The sequence below is a fragment of the Colobus angolensis genome, unplaced genomic scaffold, assembly GCF_000951035.1.
Source record: "Colobus angolensis palliatus isolate OR3802 unplaced genomic scaffold, Cang.pa_1.0 Scaffold287, whole genome shotgun sequence".
Classification (NCBI taxonomy): Eukaryota; Metazoa; Chordata; class Mammalia; order Primates; family Cercopithecidae; genus Colobus; species Colobus angolensis.
In genome coordinates this window covers 992436-1009238 of record NW_012116121.1, presented here as the reverse complement: position 1 = coordinate 1009238, position 16803 = coordinate 992436, and the positions used below count along the sequence as shown (strand labels likewise).

Here is a 16803-nt window from a genome sequence, read left to right as displayed (position 1 = left end):
GATTCTGTGTTGGCATTATGCATTAGTTTACAATGACTAGATGGAATTAAGACCCCAGCTTCAGACAACACCATCCTCTAGTCCCTTTTCCTTTCCTCAGCCGACTGTGGCCGTCAGTTTTGCTTTCCCTTCTCCCCTTTCTATGTGAAGGTGGCTTGTGGGTGAGACTGCAGCTTGCCTGCTCTGCATTCTGTGACTCGCTTGCATTCAGCTGTGTCGGGTGCAGAGTTGTGAGCACTCTGATGGCTTCGATTGTCCTCTGCCTGGCTCCTGGAGAGTGGCACCTTCAGATTTACCATTTGGGGTCACCTGTGCCCATCAGTGTCAGCTGTGAATCTGGAGAGAAATGGAGGTCAGCCCCCAAATAGTCGCATTTTCTGCTATTCAACCAGATGGACAAGTGAAGAAGTTGAATCTAATCATTCCCACCACGTTGGCCAAATCAGGCAGTTACTTGCAAGAGGAATGTTGTATCAGTGAAGTTCAGTATTTGTGAAATTAATGTAGTGTCTGTGAAGGTCTTTGAAAAGCGTTTGAAACAGCCTGGAACTAACTGCATAGTTTCACAACTGTCATATATATCTTTTGATATTTCGCAAGCCCTAGGCTGAGTTCTTTTGGTCCTCTGTGCTCTGCATATTTGGGTGAATTGTGGTCCTGCTGTCAATATGAAATGTAAGTCTTATTAGATAGTAATAACGTATTAGCAGTAATAATGCATTAGCACTGTGGTGATCTTATGGTTGTAAGAAACTGCATCTATCTGCAAGATGAATGTGCTGTGATCTTCACAATGACCTTGTGAAAAATTTAAACATTTTGGTTGAAATATATATTCTTCTTAATTAACTTTTCAGAAGGAGGAAGAACTGGCTTTTGTTATGGCAAATCTTCATTTTCATCACCTCGTGGAGAGAAGCACATTAGGCTCGGCCACTATGTATGTATTTATATGTGGGTGTGTTGAATTTTTGTACAGTAAATATAAAGTATTAGAAGTTGATGCCATCTTAATATTCTGAGAATAGCTACACAGATATTCTGTTTTTAATCAGTAAACACAAACCAACAGGCATAATTATTTGGCTGTTGCTAAAATAATTGGATTATTCACAAGTACGTATTTGCTGTATTTATTCTAGGTTACGGAATTTATACCTAGTAGGATGTTATTTTTATGGGTAGGACAGCTTCATTACTTTCAGATGCCACTACTCTCCTTCAAGTTCTTGCTCTTAAGTGAATTTTCACATCTTGTAAGGCACGTAGACTCATGGCCCTGGGGCTGAACCTGGTCTGCGGATGGTTCTGTCTGGTGTGGACAGTGTGTGTCTTTCAGTGAACTGTGTCTTTAGGTGGGGCACAGGCTTCCCATTTCACTACAGCTCTCACCCTTTTCCTGTGGACTTAGACTCTTCCTTACTCACTGTGGTTTTTTTAATCACCTGAGAAGCTCCTGAATATTTTTGAATTTGTCACCTTATGTCATCATGTTTTTCTTGTTGAATAAAACTTTGTGTTGGCTTTGGGTCTGCCTGGATGTCTGTCTGTCCTGCAGATCAGTGTTCAGTGCCTTTTCCTGCTGAGCGCTTCTGTCCACTGGACACTGAGAACAACATGGGGGCAGAGTGGCCTTTGTAGAGTGGCCATCCTGGGATCAGCTGCAGAAACACGTGCACCCGTGCTGGGCTGTGGCTGCCTACAGAACTCACATCATTGCCTGTTTTTACAGAAGTTGGTAAAAGGAACATTGAACAGTCTTTTAAGTTCTTGGTATTGAAGATTATAGGGAATCCTATGGTGTTTCATTTGTAGGAGGTAGTGCTTGGATATGGATGGTAATTTTTTAAAAAGTGTTTTCAAACCAAGAATTTTATCCCTGGCACTGACAAATTTGCATGTTTCTTTTGTTTTGCTTTTCAGTCCCTATGAACTGCCTCCACATAGCCCATTTTTGGATGATAGCCCCGAGTATGGACTGCACGGCTACCAGCTCCATGTTGATCTGCACAGTGGTGGGGTTTTCTACCTATGTGGTACCTTTCGTAATCTCTTCACCAAGAAAGGTGACATTAATTGAGTTTTTATTTCATTATGAAATTAAAGGTTGAGATGAGGGAACCAATTTTTATGTCTGAGTTAAGAATTGCCCTCACTGGTCACTTTATAATTTTTTGGCACCAGTATCCTCCTAGACCCGTGTGTCATCCCAGTGCTTGTGAAAGTCCTCACCGGACCAAGTCTTTTCAGTGCTGGCTCTGTCTCCTTCACCACCATCACTCTCAATGCCACCTCCTGGGGATAGCCCCTACTCATCTTCTCTACCGATGCGTCCTTATTATTTTTCCATGCAGTCTGCTTTCCCCAGACTTCTTCTCTTCTTTCTCAAAGGAATGTGGTAAATTTGCCAGCAGGGCCCATGCCACTCCAGGATGAGAGTAAAGAGAAACCAGCCTTTCTCCTCTACATACTGTATCAGTGTTTGCCAAGCCTACCAAAGCCAGGACAGAGGCTGGGGCAGACAGAGAAAAGGAGGGGGCTTAGGCCAAGCAGGAAAAAAGTCAGAATGCCCCATTCTGACTTGTCTGATTATTTCCTTTTGGTTTCATTCATCTGTAGCCTGTAAACTTGGAGTTTCATGTAAGGACTTGGTTAGATTCAAGTTTAACATTTCTGGTAAAAACATTTTAAAAGGGAAGTTATGTACTTCATTTTGCATTATATTGAGAGGTATGTAATGTCAGGTTGTCCCATTATTAGTAATGCCAGGTTTGATCATCTGGTTAAGATGGTGACCGCTAGATATCTTCATTATTAAAAGTATTCTTTCCAAATACCCTGCTCCTCTGAAGTCTTTCATCTACTGGACTTGACACCCATTAATGATCTTTGCCTAAATCAAATACTTTGTTTAAAAATGTTGATTTTCTAATTATGTCACTATTTCTATATTTATCAACTGAGCTTTTGTAAAGAACTTTCTCTTATCACCTGGGTGAACTTCTAAAAAGGCAGAGCAAATGCTTAATTCTTTCCTTTTAACTGCTAATTTTCAGACGAAGAAATTGATGTTACAGAGCAAAAGGGGCTTGCTGCCCGATGTGCTAGAACCCAATGCTGTGACACCAGGTTTTTGAGAAAAGAAAAGCTTTTTATGGCTAGTCCACTAACAAGGAGACAGGAGTCCAGCTGAAATCTGTCTCCTCATGCTGGCCTTAATGCAGGAATTTTTTTAGAAAAGGTTTAGGGAGTGGATTCTGGGATTAGTAGGTAATTGGTGGAAGGATGGTGCAGTTATCTCTTCATGCCCTCATGGGTCACTTGCAAATTCAGGAGGAGTTAATATGAAACGTGGTGGGAATTCAGGCTGTGATGTCAGAAAGCTCCATCTGTGAAAACTCCAGTTGGCTATGTTGGTTCTGACGGATTTCAGCTAAGTTTTGTCTTACAAGTGGAGGGAGTTTTAGTATTTCAGTAAGTCGCTTTTTTTTCTTATCTGCCATCTTGCAAACTCAGGCATTTCTGTTAGTCATTAGTTTCTTTAACTCTGTGGAACGTGGTTTCATTGATGCAGTAGTCATCTCCCGTGGTGGAAAAAATTTGAGCTCTCCTTCTTTCCTCCTCGGCCCCACCCTTGTTTAGTGTCACTTTGGACTCTGGGATATTTACTTATTCAATAATTTATAGTCAGTTATAGACATTTCTTTTTGAAGTTAAAATTGTCCCCAGCTTTTTGGGTGGGGTCTGCTTCAGGCTGCTTCTGTGTCCTATAGATAACCCATTTGCCTTTGAGTTTTCCTTGCTTTTTGGCTCAGGAAGATTTCTCGGTTTTCTTGTGTTTGTTGGCATTTTTATCAGAATTGTTCAATTCCATATATTAACCTGAGGTGTATTAACATCTTTGTTGTTGAATTATTCCATCCAAGAATGTGGAACGTCTTTCAGTTTGTTTAAAAATACTTTTATGTCTTTTAGGAGTGTTTCAGAATTTTCTTCATACTAGTTTTGTACATTTCTTGTTAAGATATTTATGAAGTATTTAATTCTTGTGACTTCTCTTTTGTTTTATCTTCCAGTTGTTTTGTAATTTCTTTGTGAGGTTTTGGTCTCATAGAATGAGTTAGGAAGTATTCTTTCCTCTTGGATTTTTTGGAGGATTTTGCATAGAATTGGTAGTATTTCTTCCTTGTTTGGTAGAATTCATCTATGAAGTCATCAAAGCCTGGACCTTTCTTTATGAAAAGATGTTTAACTACAGTTTCTTTTTCTTTCAAAGAGATAGAGCTATTTAGGTTATTCATTTCTTCTTGAGTGAGCTTTGGTATTTTTTTGTCTTTTAAGGAATTTGTCCATTTTATCTAACTTGCTGAATTTATTGGCATAAAGTTCTTCATAATAGTCCCTTATAATCTTTTTCATGTCTATAGAATCTGTAGTGACATGACATGATTCCTGATATTGGTAATTCTTGTATTCTTTCTTTTTTTTCCTGATCAGTGTGATTGGAAGTTTATCAATTTTATTGATCTTCTCAGAGACCCAACTTTTGGTTTTATTGACTTTTTTCCTGTATCTGTTTTGTATTTCATTGAATTGCATGTTGATTTTTATTCTTTCTACTTTTTTTCTGCTTATGTTGTAATTTGCTCTGTTTTTTGTTTCTTAAGGGAGAAGTGGAAATTATTGATTTGGGAATTTTCATATTATATTAAGATGTTTGATGCTATGAACTTCCACCTAAGTACTGCTTTAGTGGCATTCCACAAATTCTGATATGTTTTATTTCATTTGTATTCACTTTAAAATACTTTCTAATTTCCCTTTTATTTCTTCTTTGATCTATGGGATAGACAGAAGTGTGCAATCGAGTTTCCAAATATTTGGGGATTTTCTGGAGATCTTTCTGTTACTGAGTTCTAATTTAATTCGATCGTGGTCAGGAAATATGCTTTGTATTGCTTGAATTTTTAAAAAGTGACTGAAATTTGTTGTATGTTCCAGAATATGATCTCTTTTGGTCTATGTTTTGTGTGTACTTGAGAAGAATGTGTTCTGCTATTGTCGAGTAGCGTGTTCTACCATATTAATCAGGTCAGATTGCTTGAGAGAGTTGATTTTTTGTTTTGCCTATCAATTATTAAGAGAGGGGTGTTGAAATCTCCAACTCTGATAGTGAATCGTTTGCTGTTTTATCGGTTTTTGCCATGTGTATTTTGAAGCTCTGTTATATTCATGAACATTGGAGACTATGATATCCCTTTGACTAAGTACACACTGTGTACACTGTTGAGGGTGCCGCCAGTGTGCCCCAATGCATGCCAAGGGTGCAAACGCTGTGCCTTATATGCCAGTATTAGCTGAGAACTGAGTCTCTGCTCTCCATGGCTGCAACCCTCATAGAGTATTGAATTGGGCATCTAGCCTGACCTGGTGCCACCAGTGTGAGCAGCTGTCCTGGGAAATGGGGGAACAAGATGCGATTTCCACAGCGATGAGGTGAGATGGCTGGCTGGTCCCAGCTACAGCTGCTCCTCAGAGCTCTCCTTCCCCTTTAAACCTTGTGAACCGTTACGGAGACCCTGTGTGTCCCCACTTTGCCTCCCCCGCCTCAGCCCACACTGCTGCTGTTCCCTCTCTGGCCTTACCCCTTTCTGTCCTCACCACTCTAGCTCTGCTGCAGCTTTAGTGAGTTCCTCTCTGTTCCTTGCCTGTGTCAGACCTGCTGTGGCCTCAGATTCTTGGTGTGCCCCTCTCGCCTGCAGTGTTACTGCCCTGGATCTCAGCATGGGTCCCCGGGGTTGTGTTTCTCTGAGCCTGATTCACTGACCGCTTCTCAGTGAGGCTTTACCCACTTTGCTACACCTAGAAGCCCTCACTCTCCCCATTTCTCACCTGCCCGGCTCAATTTTTCTCCATAGCACTATCTAACACACAGAGTTTACTTATTTAGGTAGTTTGTATGTTTAAGAGAAGTAACTTGAACAAGGCAATATTTTGGTTTATTTTGTTCAGGACTGTCATGGCACATAGTAGGCATGCACATAGATATCGCAAAGAGAATGGGTGGCTCTCAAAGGCCACGCAGTTGAAAGGCTCTTAGATAGACTCTTCTGGGCCTATTACCTTAAAGCTCTTTCTGTTTCTTTAGCTAAAGGATTCTCAGCTGCATTGGCCAGGATCTTTTTGGTCAAAGCGCTTGCAGTTCTCTGTTGCCTCTAGAGGATAAGACGCAGCTTCAGGATGCTGCAGAGCAGAGCTGCAAACTGGCCCTCCTTGTAGGACTAAAGCAAGGTGACAGCGAGGGCCTGAGCCTCTCCACCAGGAGAGAAGCCCTGTCTCCTCCTGCCTCCCAGGGTCTGGGGAGGCCCCAGCCTCTTCACCAGGAGAGAGAAGCCCTGCCTCCTCCTGCCTCCCAGGGTCTGGGGAGGCCCCAGCCTCTCCACCAGGAGAGAAGCCCTGCCTCCTCCTGCCTCCCAGGGTCTGGGGAGGCCCCAGCCTCTCCACCAGGAGAGAAGCCCTGCCTCCTCCTGCCTCCCAGGGTCTGGGGAGGCCCCAGCCTCTCCACCAGGAGAGAAAAGCTCTGCCTCATCCTGCCTCTCAGGGTCTGGGGAGGCCCCAGCCTCTCCACCAGGAGAGAAAAGCTCTGCCTCATCCTGCCTCTCAGGGTCTGGGGAGGCCCCAGGAGGCTGGTGGGGCCTAGTTCCTAGGCTGCTGTGTGGTTCCAGAGCTGCCACTGCTGGTCTTCCTCCACTGCCTTAATTCCTTTTCTTTTACAACCCAGAGGAAGGGCATCAGAATTCCCCTTCTAAAGTACGTGACTGTGTACTTCTCTCTGGAAAGAAAAAGCCTCACAAATTCAAGGTCTGGCAGAGTTCTTTCTACCTTTGTACCTATGGTAGGTTACTTGGCTAGACAAATAAAAATGAAATTTGTGTTTAGGTACTTAGTGTCTATATCATCTTCTCATTACAAGGCAAACATCAGGAACTTGTGCTGTTTCTCATCTGAGATGGTTTATAAGACATAGCTTTTGCAGTATACCAACAATTCTGTAAAAATTGCTTCCAAGATACTAGTTATGTTACTTTCAATTTTTAAAATGTTTATTTTGAAATAATTTTACATTGTACAAATACAGAGAACTCCTGTACAGTCTTTATACAGAATTTACCAAATTACAACATTATTTGCCATTAAAAATCATTTTTTCTTTCTCTTTCTCTCTCTCTCTCCCCTTCTCTGTGTGTGTGTGTATGTTAATAGACCCCTTGATGTTTATATGACTTGTGTGTGTGTATACATATATATACACATACACACATATATACACATATATACACATACATATGTATGTATATATACACACACACATATATACACATACACGTACATACACGCACACAGGTCATAAAATCATCAAGGGGAATATTAACATTATGAATCTCAAAGTGCTGGGATTACAAGCATGAACCACCACACCCTGGCCTACCTTTATGTGGTGTGGTGTGGTGGCTCATGTTTGTAATCCTAGCAATTTGAGAGGCTGAGGCAGGCAGATCACTTGAGCCCAGAAGTTCCAGACCAGCCTGGGCATCATGGTGAAACCCTGTCTCTACAAAAAAATATAAAAATTAGCTGGGCGTGATTACCTGCACCTGTAGTCTCAGCTACTTGAGAGGTTGAGGGTGGGAGGATCGAGAGTTCCAGGGTGCAGTGAGACATGATTGTGCCCCTACACTCCAGCCTGGGCAACAGAGCAAGACCTTGTCTCAAAAAAAAGAAATATATATGTAGAATTATGTATGTTAGAATCCATATACATGTAGAATTATCCCATCACTCTATTATTGAGGAGTTAGGCTTGTTAAGTGCTAGGTCTCTCTTATCTAGAACTGCAGAGAAGAGGACCCGCCATTCAGTATTGCAAACAAATACAGCATAACATTGATTAATTTTTATATTGCATTCCTCATACCTAAAATATGCTTGTAATAATGATGAATATGATAGTAATAGGGAACATTTATGAGCACTCATTATAGGTTTCTGCTACATGTTTCGTGTAAAGTATTTCACTTCCTCTTCATAGCAAGCCTGAGCCGTGGGTACTCTTACCTCCCCATGTTATTGATGAGGAGTCAGAAGCTGGTAGTGAGTCAGGTCTCTGTTCTGTAAAGCTAGCAGGTGGCACAGTCTGCACTCAGGTCTGTGTGACTCCAGAGCTGGGTACATCCTGCTTCCTGTAATATACTTCCTGTATATTTTTGCGTTTTAAATGATGTACTTTTAGAGTATATCTTCTTGTGTGTGTGTGACTGTCAGTGTATTTCCAAAGTTTTGGCATTGTAAGTGTGGTCAGGGTAGGCTGCTGACTTGCTGGAGTAATATTTAAGCCAATTTTGTGTTAACGTTAATAAACCCCTTGATGGTTATATGATTGTTATAACGAATAAGAGGTTAAGTTAAATGAAGGAGAATGGGAAACTGAGATAGGAATAATTAGCCTTTTATGATTTCCCCCCAATAAAAAGATGACAAAGTAGAATTTCCAAGGGGGGCTCAAATGTATTTCCACTTCCCATGGTTGCACTACTAGAAGTCAGCAGAGGGCGCTGTTGTCATCAGAGTGTCTGTAACATTTTAAAAAGTATACAAATAGCATGTCCTCTGTAGTTTTTGAGAAACTCTCTTGTGGTACCATGTGGTATATTTAGTAAATTTCAGCTCTGTCATTGCATTTGGGGATAAAGCACTTTGCCCCCATTTAAAAAAAAATACTTTCTCACTATCAAGGATAAAATGTTCTATCATCACGTCTCTGGAATGTGGGTGGCTCTCTGCTCTGTTCATCCTCCCTGAGACCTGAGAAGCCTGGCTTGACACTAACCAGGAAGGCTGTAGGGAGCTGCAGGAAGTAAAGCGATGAGGCTGGGTCGTTTGGGGTTCATCCATTAACAAACAGTTACTGAATGCAGGAGATGGGACACACAGAGGGAAGCTCCGCCTCCATGTGATCCCTGCCTGATAGGCTTAGGGACAGAGAGAGGCTTGGGAATCCAGGCACAGACATGAGCAGAGAGGGTTGGCATGAGGGATTCCTGGAAGGTTCTGAGGAAGGGCACACCAGGAGGAGGTGGGGTGGGGATGAAGTGACCAGTTGCAGTGTCCAGACAGGTTACTGGGGAGGGGTCCAGGCCAGGGTAGTAGGGTCGTGTGGTGGTGGAAAGCATAAAACTTCAACTAGGACATAATTTATTAATAGAGCCAGAATTTGGTCATTCTGTATGGACATTTCCAGGATTCTGTTTTTGAATAAGGGATTTTATGGATGCTCCAGTTTAGTCCACCAAGTCACTGAAATCCTATTAAAAACCCCAATGGAAATTTATTATCAAACTTGAAAAGTAGAGTCTAAAATCACTTTGGAAATGCACATATGCATATTAAATGGCTGAGAAATTTTGTTTTAAATTTTTAATTTTGAGAAAGTATAATCTTTTCTATGTATACAGGCTACAGAAAAACAAAATAAAAAACCATGTAGCCACCACAGTTTAGAAATAGGCCAGTACCACAAACTTTGAAGCCGCCTGCATGTCCCCAACCCGCTCTCATCTGCTTCTTTTCCTGCCAGAGGGAACCACCATTCTGACTGTTAATTGCTCCCTTGCTTTTCCTTTTTTTTTCTTGGTAATTAAACATCTTTGTATTGTGAAAAGACACACAGAGAGATGCATAAGACATTATTGTAAAGAAAACACCTGGGTGATCACCATCCAGGTCTTAAGTGTTGAAAATGAATTGAGAGGGGGCTGGCTTAGCAGATGTTAACCACTCTGAAACTACAGGAACCAAGAAAGTGCAGTATCACTAAAGAAATAGACACCCGGCGGAGTGGAGCAAAACGTCTTTCACATCTTTTGCAGTTCTGGATTTTTCTGTCAAATTATTTTTGTATACACAAATCCTTTATTCATATTTTAATAAATATTAGACTCATAGAAAAAGCAATGAGTATCTATTTTGATTATACATTATGCATTATGATATATCTACATATCAGTGTATATCTTCATCCTTTAAAAGATACATATGTATTTCTTCAGAAAGTATAGAATGCATTGTTTAGAATAATTTGCCTTATACTGGCTAAAAGGATCTCTAGAATTGTATATGTAGGGAATGCAAATAATCAAAGGATTTGTGTTTGTTTTCAGACAGAACAATCCCAATGAAGTATTCAGAGTGAGTTCTGGCAATTTAATGTCGTCTACCTCTTGGTCACGATACTTTCTCTGAACAAAATATCCCTTTGTTTTATTTTCTTAACTCCGTCCCATGAACTTTGGTACAAGCCTTTGAGTTTTTTTCAATGTCTGTTACTAAAAACAAACCAGAAGAACCCCGTTAACTCTTGGTGCCTGGGATTAGGTTCTCAAGTCACAGAGTGGGAAGAGTATTTCCAAACTGACTCAGTGGTAAATGCTCAGAAATAAGCATCACCTCATTGGCTGACCAGCAACATCTCCCAGCTCAGCCAGTGCTGCAGTCATCCATTTTGAGGCAACAGCTTGTATCACTTAGCTTTGAATTCTGATGTGTCTCCAGCGGGCTCAGCTCCCAGACCAGTGGACACCAAGTCTTGCTCTACTTTTCTTCCTCTGTTGTCCTTTCAGATCTGAGGATGTTCTATTTTGGCGTCGTTAGTTGGACCCTAGGTCCTCTAATTCCATAAAATATTGCTCATGCTTCTAGGCATTATTTTCCCTCAGTAAGAAGCTGTGTCTAGGGAAAGGCTTTTTGACCTGTCTGTACTACCCGATAGTGAATAAAAAGGATTCGTGTCCTTTCTTTTTTCCTTATAGGTTTATGTGACTGCTTCTCCTTGGAACTTTGTCATACTCCTCCCCCAAGGAACTGGGAAGTGTCCTTTCTTAGTATTTTTATGTGTTCTGCCACTTTGTCAAGTCATGGCTATATCGAAAATTTTAAAAAGGATCCATCTAATTTCTTTTCAAAGAAAAATGTATGATCCCCAGACTTGCACATATTGTTACCTGCTTCTTTGTGTATTGCCACTAAAATTAAGCTAAAAGGAAGTTTAGATGAAGAAATATTTTGCTCTCTGAATTGGATTGATGAGGGGAAAGAAGGAATGTATGTGAAAAGTGAGGGAAATACTGAAAGAGTAATTTGTAAATGAAAAGTTAAGGTGAGCTTTTAACAGTGCCTGTGGGTTTTTCTGTATAACTTTTGTTTTCTGTTCTTTTGGAAATGTAAATAGGTGACATTGACTCCCTAATTTCAGTGCTTCACTAGGAAGACTACCAGGACTCAGGATATAGTTGCATTATCGGCTAAGATTTATTACAGTGAAAGGATACAGAACAAAGTCAGCAAAGATAGAACGGGCATGGGGTGAAGTTTGCAGGAAACCAGTACAAGCTCAGAATCCTTCCCCATGGGGTCGACACAAAGTGCTCTTAATTCCTCCAAGAATGAGTTGTGACCAGACGTGTGAAATGTTGTCTATCATTAGACAGCTCTAATGAGAGCTCATTAGAGACTCAGCACCCAGGGTTTTTACTGGGGGCTTGTCACATTGGCAGTCTCTGCCTGGCACTGGCAGAATTCCAGACTCTCAGAAGCAAAGAGGATGTTCAGCATTAACCACATTGTACAAATTGTTTAGGTACGGGAACCACCCTTACTGGTTAGGGAATGGTGGGTGAGAACACTTCTGAAATCCAAATGCTTAGACCACATCCAAAGGCCAGGCTTGCAAGCAGGTCTTCCTAAGAATTGACAGTGTGAGGCCTGCTGTGTGAACTCTTTTCAGCATAGCTGTCCATGAGCACTTTGATGAGGTGATGGTGCCACCCCATGAAAGAGAAGACAGGAAATAGTCCAGTTGTGTCTTTGAAGTGTAAATAGAGCTTGCCAGAGGAGCCTCATCAGCAATGCAAAGTATGAAGAAATGTATATTTATTTGATTTTTGTATCAGGCTAATTATTACCAATTTTCAGAAACTGAAGGAAAAAGGTTTTGCATGGTGCAGTATATTGTAGTATTTTTATCAATATTGAGAGGAAGAGGAATACTAAAGAATCTAAGGGAGGTAAATCTTAAATAACAAAGTATGCTGCTTCTGTCATTTGAGTTTTTCTAAAAATAGACTGTACTTTTTAGAGCAGTTTTAGGTTCACAGCAAAACTGGAAGGAAGGTACAGAGATTTCCCATATAGCTTCTGCCCCACAAAACCATAACCTCTCTCATTATTAAAATCCCACACTAGAGTGGACAATGTTGACATATCATAATCACCCAAGGTCCCACCGTAGTTTATGGCAGGGTTTACTCTTGGTGTTTTACATTTAATGAGTTTGGACAAATATTAATGGTCCGTTTTCACTATTATGGTAGTATACAGAGCAGTTTCACTACCCTAAAAATCCTCTGAGCTTCACCTATTCATCCTTCCCTCCTCCCTAATTCCTAGCAACCACTAGCCTTTTTGCTGTCTCCATCCTTTTTCCTTTTTTAGAATATCATATGGTTGGAATCTTACAGTATTAACCTTTTCAGACCAGGTTCTTTCAGTTAGTAATATGCATTTAAGTTTTCTCCATGTCTTTTCATGGTTTGATAGTTCATTTCTTTTTAGTGCTGGATAATATCACATTGTCTGGATGTACCACAGTTTATTCATCTACTGAAAGACATCTTGGTTGCTTCCAAGTTTTAGCAATTATGCATAAAGCTGGTATAAGCATCCATGTGCAGGTTTTTATGGACACAAGTTTTTAACTCCTTTCAGTAAATACCAAGGAGTGTGATTGCTGGATCATGTGGTACAAGTCTGTTTAATTTTGTAAGAAATGGCCAAACTGTCTTCCAGAGTGACTGTAGTATTTTGCATTGCTATCAGCCATAAATGAAAGTTACTATTGCTTCACATTCTTACCAGCATTTGGTGTTGTCAGTGTCCTGGATTTTGGCCATTCTTTTAGAGTCTTTTGGATTTTCTACCAAGATGATCATGTCATCTCTGAACAAAGAGTTTTATTTCTTCCTTCCTAATCACAATACCTTCTATTTCCTTTTCTTATCTTATTGCATTAGCTAGGACTTCCAGTATGATATGGAAAAGCACTGATGAGAGGAGTCATCCTTGCTGTGTTCCTGATCTTAATGAGAAAGTTTCGAGTTTCTCACCATAAAGCACAATGTTAACTACAGGGTTTATGTAGCTATTCTTTATTAAGTTGAGAAAGTTCCCCTGTATTCCTGTTTTTTCCTGGATTTTGTTGAATGCTATTTCTGTATGTATTATGATCATGTGATTTTTCTTCTTAAGCCTGTTGTGTGATGGATTACATTAATTGATTTTCAATGTTGAACCAGCTATGTTGACCTTGGAGAAATTCTACTTGATCATAATATATAATTATTTTTCTACATTGTTGAATTTGACTTGCTGGTATTTTGTTGAGGATTGTTGCATCTTTATTCATGAGAGTTACTTGTCTGTAGTTTTCTTCTCTTGCAATGTTTTTGGTTTTGAAATTAGAGCAAAACTGGCCTTATAGAATGAGTTAGCAAGTATTCCCTTTGCTTCTATCTTTTGAAAGAGATTTTAGAGAATTGATATAATTTCTTCCTTAAATATTTGGTAGAATTTACCAGTAAACTCATTTGGGCCTGGTGCTTTCTGTTTTACAAGGTTATTAATTATTGATTCAATTTCTTTAATAGCTATAGACCTGTTTAGATTATCTATTTCTTCTTGTGTGAATTTTGACAGATGGTGTCTTTCAAGGAATTGGTCCATTTCATCTAGATTATCAAATGTATGGGCATTGCTTTGTTCATAGTATTCTCCTATTATCTTTTTAATATCCATGGGAGCTACACTGATGTTCCCGTTTTTCATTTCTGATATTAACAATTTATATTCTCTCTTTTTTTTAGTTTACCTTGCTAGATGCTTATTACTTTTATTCTTATTTCCAAAAAACCAGCTTTTGGTTTCATAGATTTTTCTGCACTGATCTTCTGTTTTTAATTTTACTGATTCTTCCTTTAATTTTTATTCTTTTTTTCTTATTAGTCTGGATTTAATTTGCTCATATTTTTCTAGTTTCTTAAGGTGTGAAAGCTTAGATTGTTGATTTCAGATCTTTCTTCTTTTCTAATATATGAATTTAATGCCGTAAATTTCCATTTAAGCACTGCTTTTACTGCCTCCCACAAAATTTGTTAAGTTGTGTTTTCATTCTCATTTACTTCAGAACATTTTTAACTTTTTCTTGGAATTTCTTTTTTGACTCATGTGTTATTTAGAAATCTGTTATTCAGTCTCCAAGTACTTTGGAATTTTCCATCTAACTTTCTGTTATTGATACCTAGTTTAATTGTATCAGTTTGCAGACATTGTATGATTTCCAGTCTTGTAAATTTGTTAAGGTAAGGTTTATGTTTTGTTTTTTTGTTTTTCTGAGACAGAGCCTCAGGTGATCCACCTGCCTCAGTCTCCCAAGTGCTGGGATTCCAGGTGTGAGCCACCGCGCCTGGCCAAGGTGTGTTTTATGGTTTTATGGCCCATAATGTGGTCTATCTTTGTAAATGTTCCACGTGAACTTGAGAAGAATGTGCATTCTGCTCTTATTGTATGATGTAGTCTATAAATATCCATTATACCCAGTTAATTTATGACATTATTGAGTTCACTTACCTCCTTACTGATTTTCTGCCTGCTGGATCTGTCAATTTCTGATAGGTGTTGATGTGTCCAAATATAATAGTGGGTTAGTTTATTTCTCTTTGCTGTTCTATTAGTTTTTGCCGCAGATATTTTGATGTTCTGTTGTTAATCACATACACATTAAGAATTGTTATAGCATTTTGGAAAATTGATCTCTTTATCAGTATCTGATGGCCTCTCTTTATCCCTGGTAAGTTTCCTTGCTCTGAAGTATGCTCTGTCTGACATATAGCTACTTACGTTTTCTTTTGATTGGTGTTAGCATGGTTTATTTTTTTCTTTCCACTTAATTTGTATGTATCTTTACATTTAAAGTGAGTTTCTTATTGGCCATATATAGTTAGGTCTTGTTTTTTTCTACCAACTCTGAGAATCTCTGTCTCTTAATTGGTATATTTAGACCACTGGTGTTTAAAGTTATTATCAATACAGTTGGAGAGGTATATACTGTATTTGTTATTGTTTTCTATTTGTTACTTTTGTTCATTATTCCTATTTATGTATTCTATGCTTTTTCTGCATTTTGTAGTTTTAATTGAGCATTTTATATGATTCCGTTTTGTCTTCTTTTTAGCATATCACTTATACTTGTTTTTAAACTTTTATAGTGGTTGCTCTACAATTTACCACATTTACCACAAATCCAGTTTCACTTTCACATAACACTCTGCTGCTTCACAGGTATTGCAAATACCTTACAATAACAAAATAATCCAAATTCCTCCCTCCCAATCTTTGCATCATTGCTGTTTCTCATTTTGCTTATACATCAGCATATATATATATATGCACACATATGTATATGTATTTGAATATATTATTACTATTATTGTTTGGGCAAATTGTTATTTGTTAGGTCAATTATGAATAAGGAAGTGAAAGCTTTTTTTTTTTTCACTTATTCCTTCAGTGCTCTTTATTTCTTTATGTAGATCCAAGTTTCTGACCTTTTATCATTTTCCTTTTTTTTTTTAATTATTATACTTCAAGTTCTAGGGTACATGTGCACAACATGCAGGTTTGTTACATAAGTATACGTGTGCCATGTTGGTTTGCTGCACCCATCAACTTGTCATCTACATTAGGTATTTCTCCTAATGCTATCCCTCCCCCAGCCCCCCATCCCCAAACAGACCCTGGTGTGTGATGTTCCCCGCCCAGTGTCCGTGTGTTCTCATTGTTCACCTCCCACCTATGAGTGAGAACATATGGTGTTTGGTTTTCTGTCCTTGTGATAGTTTGCTGAGAGTGATAGTTTCCAGCTTCATCTGTGTCCCTGCAAAGGACATGAACTCACCCTTTTTTATGGCTGCATACTATTCCATGGTGTATATGTGCCACATTTTCTTAATCCAGTCTATCACTGGACATTTGGGTTGGTTCCAAGTCTTCGCTATTGTGAATAGTGCCACAATAAACGTGTGCATGTGTCTTTATAGCAGCATGATTTATAATCCTTTGGGTATATACCCAGTAATGGGATCACTGGGTCAAGTGGTATTTCTTGTTCTAAATCCTTGAGGAATCACCACATTGTCTTCCACAATGATTGCACTAATTTACACTCCCACCAACAGTGTAAAAGCATTTCTATTTCTCCATATCTTCTCAAGCATTTATTGTTTCCTGCCTTTTTAATGATCACCCATTCTAACTGGCATGAGATGGTATCTCATTGTGGTTTTGATTTGCATTTCTCTGATGACCACTGATGATGAGCATTTTTTCATGTGTCTGTTGGCTGCATAAATGTCTTCTTTTGAGAAGTGTCTGTTCATATCCTTCACCTACTTTTTGAGGGGGTTGTTTTTTTCTTGTAAATTTGTTTAAGTCCTTTGTAGAGTCTGGATATTGGCCCTTTGTCAGATGATCATTTTCCTTTTCTTTTACAAGGCAGGTCTAGAGGCAACAAATTCCTTCAATATTTGTTTTTCTTTTCTTTTTTTTTGAGACGGAGTCTCGCTCTGTTGCCCAGGCTGGAGTGCAGTGGCACAATCTTGGCTCACTGTAAGCTCCGCCTCCTGGGTTCCTGCCATT

At 39.2% G+C, this 16803-nt stretch overlaps 1 protein-coding gene across 2 annotated transcripts in view; it reads left to right on the top strand.

Moving 5' to 3' along the window:
* The window catches only part of FBXO15 (F-box protein 15), a 77061-nt gene that overhangs the window by 22728 nt on the left and 37530 nt on the right, over positions 1–16803 (top strand). For both annotated transcript variants that reach the window (XM_011948913.1, XM_011948914.1), the window contains exons 7-8: positions 858–940; positions 1924–2066. In XM_011948913.1, the coding sequence (XP_011804303.1) occupies positions 858–940; positions 1924–2066 (226 nt within the window). The remainder of the gene's footprint in view (positions 1–857; positions 941–1923; positions 2067–16803) is intronic.